At 33.7% G+C, this 8072-nt stretch overlaps 1 protein-coding gene across 1 annotated transcript; it reads left to right on the top strand.

Moving 5' to 3' along the window:
- Positions 1-1029: 1029 nt before the first annotated feature.
- Positions 1030-5017, top strand: LOC103581378 (cohesin subunit SA-1-like; the record flags this gene model as incomplete). The annotated part of the gene is made up of 5 exons (XM_008563227.1): positions 1030-1122; positions 1216-1305; positions 1580-1783; positions 2703-2773; positions 4930-5017. Coding segments are annotated over 5 exons (546 nt in total), but the record flags the coding sequence as incomplete, so codon positions are not given.
- Between the last annotated feature and the right edge of the window lie 3055 nt (positions 5018-8072).

Raw genomic sequence — 8072 nt, forward strand, 5'->3', positions numbered from 1 at the left:
AAAAAAAAAAAAAAAAAAAAAAAAACAAGTTAGGTACAGGCTGACACGATGAGTGTTATCATCTTAAAATTTGTACCATGACCATGGGCTATACCCTCTCTCTTGATTGGTGCCTACAGATTTATGAGCTTAGTTACAAGGAGACTCAAATATAAATGAATCTAGGGATATAATTAGTATAGCTTTAAAAATAAGTGAAATTTTATTAGCTACTGGTGGTATTAAAAAAGCTTTACTTTAAAAAGTATGTGTTTGGGCCAGCCTGGTGGTGCACTCGGTAGAGTGCGGCGCTCCCGCCAAGGGTTCGGATCCCGTATAGAGACCGGTACGCTCACTGGTTGAGCGCAGTGCAGTCGCAACACCGAGGGTTGCGATCGCAACACCGAGGGTTGCGATCTCGTTACCGGTCACGAAAAAAGACAAAAAGGAAAAAAAAAAAGTATGTGTTTAACATAGGGGAAATGACTATTAATGCATTGAGATTTTAACTAGGAATATTATTTTTGATTGGTTCTAATATTTTTATATTCACGATTATGATTTTATAGAAATTTCTATTTTTTTTTTCCTTTTTGTCTTTTTTCGTGACTGGCAACGGATCGCAACCCTCAGTGTCGTGCCCGTACCGGACCGGGACCGGCAACGGGATCGCAACTCTCGGTGTTGCTCCCGCACCTCGCTCAGCCAGTGAGCGGCCGGTCTGTATGTGGGATCCGAACCCTCGGCGGGAGCGCCACCGCACTCCCAAGCGGCGCACTGTAGCAGTGCGCCACCGGGCCTGCCCGAAATTTCTATTTTTTTATTTAATCTAAACAAGTAGTAATTTACCTAAACTTTAGCTATTATATAAAGTAAGAGCACATGTTCGATAAAAATTTGCATAAAACGATGTATTTATTTCAGTAGTTTAAGCTCCTCTTAAAATTCTCGGTAGCATTATATGTCAATTGTTTGTCATTTTGTTTAACATTTTAGATTTATGAATTAGCATGACACTCTTATTTTTTTACCATTTAAATTTATTTCTAGGTGCTAACTGCCAAAGAAAGGAAAACTCAAATTGATGATAGAAACAAATTGACTGAGCATTTTATTATCACACTTCCTATGTTACTATCAAAGGTACAGTTTCATTTACAGTTTTGTGATAATATACCACTGAGTCTGCTTTCACTATAATGTAGTTACTGCTTTTTCCTTTGCTCCTTTTTCTAGTATTCTGCAGATGCAGAGAAGGTAGCAAACTTGCTACAAATCCCACAGTATTTTGATCTAGAAATCTACAGCACAGGCAGAATGGAAAAGGTGAGACACTATGAAATTGAAATTCTACTATTATAGTAGTTTTATTAACTGGATTATTTTATTTTCATGTAATTATCTAGGCTTATTTGTTTTATGACAAATGGCTAATTTTTATTTATCATTATTAATCTAAATATCACGGTGTTTCTTTTTATTAACTGGATTATTTTATTTTCATGTAATTATCTAAGCTTATTTGCTTTATGACAAATGGCTAATTTTTATTTATCATTATTAATCTAAATATCACGGTGTTTCTTTTTTTCTTCCTCAGCATCTGGATGCTTTATTAAAACAGATTAAGTTTGTTGTGGAGAAACATGTAGAGTCAGATGTTCTAGAAGCCTGCAGTAAAACGTATAGCATCTTATGCAGTGAAGAGTATACCATCCAGAACAGAGTTGATATAGCCCGAAGCCAGCTGATTGATGAGTTTGTAGATCGATTCAATCATTCTGTGGAAGACCTATTGCAAGAGGTCTGTTCTAAAGTTAATGTGTATCTATAATAATTTTGTCTAACAATCAAGATAGCTGAGTGTGTACATTGTTTCCATTTTAAAATAAGATCTAGAAGAGTTTTCTCTTTTTCTCCTTTTAAAACTTAGTAGTATTTCAATTGTGCATCCTCTAAAGATCAACCTTGGTTATGCTTTATTTTTATTTTAAAAATCTGTTTCAGGAAAACCAGATGATTTTCTTCTTTTAAGAAACATCTTTTTAAGATCTAGTTTTTCTTAACTCATTATTTCATTCTCTAGTCTTGGGACTTAATTTGCATTTTAATGTTGCTGAATTATGATGATGTTGTTGAATAGAACATACAAATTGTGTTCTTGTAAAGGATGCCTGTTCACCAGTGGTGTGCCCAAGATAGCAGCAAGCATCTCCAACTGTTTATTTTTCTAATTATTTTTGCGATCGCCGCCTCTTGGCGTCTCTCCCAAATCTATGAAAGGCAATCTGGAACTGCCACATATGCTCTGATGGCCAAGCTGATAGGATTTTCTTTTTAAATCATCTAACTGATTTCTTTAAAAGCCCTTTCCCTTCTATAGAACTTTTAATTTTTTTCAGACATTATTGTTTTTTTCATTGTGATTTTCAAGCTATAGAAGTAACTGACAATCAATAAAATCTTTGAAATAATCATTAAAAATCTTTCAAATACATACCCTATTACTCAGCAACTTCAATTTCAAGGATCCTATAAAATTAATCAGAAAAATATACAAAGTTATGTTTATCACATTATTTGAAATGCAAAAATTGGTTATCTGTCTGTGGGTGTTGGGATTGGGGGGTGTTTAATAAAGATAATTTTTAATAGACTTTAATGTGAATTTGAGGATGAGTAAAGTTATGGTGATGAGGTGATATTTATTTTTTTATTCATAGGGAGAAGAAGCTGATGATGATGATATTTACAATGTTCTTTCTACATTAAAGCGATTAACTTCTTTTCACAAGTATGTTGTTTTATGTAAAGTAGATTAGGTAAATGATACATACTAGCCAACATATCAGACTGTCTTTGTAATGTTTGACATTCATGTAACAATGGGAAATTTTAGAGAGATATTGAGATAATGGTGATGTTTTCACTTTATTCACATTTTCTCTATATGAATTATGTTTTATCATTTAATTACTTGAGATGCAAGATTTATGATTAATATATTATTTAATGTAATGAATGTATGCTGTAAAAGTTTAATTCAATCAGTATTGTTTAGTAAGTTAGATGTTCTTATAAATTAGAGTTTTAAAGATATAATTTTCAATTGATAGCTTTTAAAAGTGTTGTTAAATAAGCAGTAAGATTTGTGGCTGGTCAGTTTGCTCAATTGGTTAGAGTGTGGTGCTGATAACACCAAGGTCAAGGGTTCAGATCCCCATACCAGCCAGCTGCCAAAAAACCAAACCAAAACAAAACAAAAAAAAAGAGAAATAAGATATTGGCGCTGAGTTGGGGACATGTTTGTCAAAGGATACAAAATTTCAGTTAGGAAAAATAAGTTCAAGAGATCTGATGTACAACGTGGTGACGATAGTTAACAATAGATCGTGTTTTTGAAAATTGCTAAGGGAATAGATTTTAAATGTTTTCACCACAAGAAAATAAATATGTGAGATAACGCAATATGTTACTTAGCTCAGTTTAGTTATTCCACAATGTATACATATTTTAAAACATGTTGTACATGATAAATATATACAATTTTTATTTGTCATCTTAAATAAATGCATAAAAGAGATAAGATTTTGAGGAAAGCTATCAAAGTTGTTCCTGCAAGCTTTTTCCCCATTGTTCTTGTTTGCTTGTTTATTATTGTGTTCTTACTGTGTAGGCAGACAGTTGGATATGAATAAGGGAAGAAGGCTCAGATCAATGAAATATATATTTTAAAACTGTAATTTGCATATCCCTTGTAATGAAGTTACATGAAGAAAGGAAAACATACAACTTTGTTGTCAAGAGAAAGTTTGAATGTAGCTTTTACATTCATGAATACTTCAAATTTCAAAAGCAGTTTCGAAAATCTAGGCCTTTATATAGTAAATTTTTTGGAATACCACGGGGAAACAACTCTTATTTTAAAAAATATTTTATTGTTTGAAAATAAGAGTTGACAGCCAGTGTCAAATGGACTATTTTTTTTTTTCCTTTTTGTCTTTTTTACTGACCGGTAACGGGATCGCACCCCTCGGTGTCGTGCCCGCACTGGGGACCAGTAACGGGATCGCAACCCTCAGTGTCGCGCCTGCACCGCGCTCAGCCAGTGAGCAGGAACCAGTCTCCATATGGGATCCGAACCCTCGGCGACACCGGGGACCAGTAACGGGATCGCAACCCTCAGTGTCGCACCTGCACCGCGCTCAGCCAGTGAGCAGGAACCAGTCTCCATATGGGATCCGAACCCTCGGCGGGAGCGCCACCACACTCCCAAGCGGCGCACTCTCCAGTGCGCCACCGGGCCGGCCCCAAATGGACTATTTTTTGTAGTAGAGCACATGAGAATTTAAAATGACACCACAAGGGGCTGGCCAGTTAGCTCACTCAGTTAGCATTCTGCCATATAACCCCAAGGTCATGGGTTCAGATCCCGTACCAGCCAGCCGCCAAACAAAATAAAATAAACTGTTTCCATGATCTCATTCGGAAGTCCTCCACCCATGTAAGTAGCTATTATACCACAGTTTTTGACTTTACCATATTTTCTTTCCCCTAGTTTTGTCTTTATTTCCATTTCGTGAATACAAATTGCTCTTTTAAAAATACATGTGATTATATTTTTTTTAAATGTATTTTAAAATATACTACAAAGGTTACCCATGTATGGAATATGAACTTTGGTTGACTATGTGGTAGAAACCCTCAGTGAAAAGTGTGAAGTTTTATTGTTGATTTCTTTAATGAATTCTTAGTATCAATTCTTTTTTCCCCCTTTTTCTTTTTTCTTTCTTCTCTCTTTCTTTCTGTTTGAGCACTTGAACATTTACTTTATAAATTTTTTCATTTTTATAAGGAAATGAAGTTATTTTATTCTTCCACTCAAACTGAGCTTAAATTTATATTTCCTTCCACTCTAGAATAAAGTTAATACGTTTTTGTTTATTTTAGTGCTCATGATCTCACAAAATGGGATCTCTTTGGTAATTGCTACAGATTATTGAAGACTGGAATTGAACATGGAGCTATGCCAGAACAGGTATGAGTTTATTGATATTCCTCTGTGTCATTTTAGGAAGCTTTTCTGAAATCACATGATTATCAAAAGCGTTTTATAGAAAGTGGTTCATAATTTTTTAGTGCGGTCTTTGAGAATTATTGCCATAGTGATTGAACATTACTCATAGGTGTGTCATATTTTCAGATGTATTAGAGTAGAAAGAATTTTTGCTGAATGTATTTTAAATTATAATGTTAAGGTAAATTATATTGCTATTTTAGGAAGAATACCATTAATTACTGTAGTAGAAATTTTAAAACTTTTGGTTAATTCATCATGTAATGAAAATTTCTTTCTGATCATGGCTGTATTCAAAGGCACTGTTCTAGGTATTGATGATATTAAGCTTTAAGCATGGCTTAGTTTTATAGTAGAACCATAGTTAAGGAAGCTTGGGGGCTTTTAGTAGATTTTAGAACTTTTTGCATTCTTAACACAAGTTGGAGTGGAAGGGGCAGGAATTCAACAGACTTTGTATAGTCTGAAAGAGACTTGAATAGACTAGTCAACTTAATTCTGTACGAGAAAGAAAAGTTATTTTGTACATAGCAGGCACTTGTGTAGACCAAAATACCAACTCCATAATTAGGAGTAGGTGATTTTTAGGGATTATCTCAGTCGTTCCCATGGAATGCTTAGATGATGCCTTATTACTCTAAAGCAATAAGAATATCAGTAGATTTAACTGAGTGATGATTTTATATTAAAAGTTAATCAGAAATAGTGCTTTATTATTGCTATGATTAATTCTTTTGAATTGTCTAGCACTATTCATTTACTTGATCTCTACCTAATGTAATGGCCACTCTTAAGAAAACAGATGTCCCTGATTCTGTTAGATGTTTCATTGCAGTTTGTGGAAAGAGGTTAAATATTTGACCTTGTTGTTTCCTTCATTTATCACTGGCATTTCACAAAATGGTGACTAAAATGAAGATTTTCTAACCTTGTCATTTATTTTATATCTATCAGGTGGCAGAGAACAAACCGAAGGACACTGTTAAGATTACTTGAAAAATACTTTAAAACTATATAAATAATTCTGTTTCCTATCAAACTTTGGCAAAATAGTTTTAGCATCCATTTATGGTTCTTGCCTGATTCAGTTATTACTATCATGAAAGAACTTTCCCTTCTCCCTTTACTTATTTATTATTCATTTATTCATTCACTCATTCATTCATTTTTTAAGATTAAATTCTTTTTTTAGATTTAGTATCTGTACTGACTCATGGATTCCTATTTTATTTCTATTTTTTCCTACTGGTTCAGTGTTCTTATCTATTTTCGTGCTCTGACTGTGGCAGATTTGGCCAGTGGGAGCTCCTTTCAAGCCTGCTTCTGTGTGCTTTAGATATTGTTTTGAGCACTTCCATCCTTTCTGGCATAAGAATATGTCATAGGGTCTCCTTATACCTTCTGCTACGTGATTGAAAAGCATTAAAAGTTATTGCAATTCTATTACACAGTAATCATTAGCTTTTTGCTAATTTGCTTTTCAGAATTTATTATATTATCTCTTCATGCAAATTTTTATAAAATAAAAGCAAAAGGCATTTAAATTTTCCCTTTTATGTGTTGGTGGCTTTGTGCCTTTTTCCTGTTGGTATAGTTTTAAGTATAGGTAACATCTTAGAGTAATAAAATATTAAACTTCTGCTCCTTATGTATAGTTTTCAGAACTCTGAGTAGATTCTAATAATTGAAAACCAGTAAAGAGCATTTATAGTATTTTTTTTGGTAAATATTATTTGCTATAGAAGAAAACTGCGATTAAACCCATGTAGAAGAAATGTAATCATATATTTTTAACCTTGGGCCTCTCGAGACATCAGTAATAGAAAACTTTTCTTTTCCACTTTGTTATGTACCAGGTACTATTTTAAGTATTTGCATATATTCATTTGTTTAAGCCTTATGACAATAGAATATGTGTTATTTTCATTTTGTTGATGATGAAACTGAAACATAGAAATATTAAGTAACTTGCCTATGGTCAAATAGCTATGATATACAGACTCAAATGAGGCTTTTAAAATTCTTTTTATTGTCTCTTCACATTTTCTACTAATAACATGCTACTGCTGTTTATGGTAGCTCAGGCTATTTGTTCACTTTTTACCCATGCCTTCTGATATTTGCCCCATGTTGTCACCTATTTGTTGTATCTATCTTTTTTTCCCAAATATCTTTTGTGTTGTTTCATTGAGAATTGTCAGGAGAGATTAGATGCTGGTACTTAATCCATCATCATGAAGTGGGAATCACACTTCTAGTCTCAGTTAGGACTCCTCTATCCAGGATCTAGCTCCCTAGACTCCTAAGTCAGAAAGACAGGAATCAGAGCTGACACCTTCCTTTTCTTCGTCACTACACATACACATTCAACTTGCCACCTACCTAGTCATTATTTACCAAAAATGTATGAGTGCCAGGTCCTGAGAATATAACGGTGTACTAGAAGCAGTCTTTAATCTCACAAGGCTTTTAATTTTTATTATAAATTCTACCTCCTGAACATCTTTTCTTGCTGTACTTTTCCAGCCCTACTACCATAGCCTTAGTTTAATCCCTCGTATTTTTTCTTCTGGATCACAGCAGAAACTTTCTGTTTTGTTTTAGCAACCTTAGTTTCACCCTCTCTCCAATCTGGGCTCTTTTCCAGTAATTATCAACCATGTGTGTGCATCAGAAACCTTTATGAAGTTTTTTTAAAAAGTACCTGACTCAAATACTATTGTAAGAATAGATTGGTATAACCCTTTTTGAAAGTGAGTGTACTCTTCACCTGAGCATTTCTAGTTCTGGGAATTTAGACTACAGTTATATACTTGGATATGTGTACAAAGGCATAGATACAAATGTGTTCATTGTAGCATTACTTATAAACTTTTAAAACTTGAAATAGTCTAAATATTCATTAGTAGAGAATATTTAGAATACAGTATGGTGGTTTTGATTCTCTCAGTTCTGTGCAACTATGAATAAAGTAGTGAGGGAGATATTTATACCACAGTATTCTGTGTGACAGGAC

The sequence above is a fragment of the Galeopterus variegatus genome, unplaced genomic scaffold (assembly GCF_000696425.1).
Source record: "Galeopterus variegatus unplaced genomic scaffold, G_variegatus-3.0.2 Scaffold12926, whole genome shotgun sequence".
NCBI lineage: Eukaryota > Metazoa > Chordata > Mammalia > Dermoptera > Cynocephalidae > Galeopterus > Galeopterus variegatus.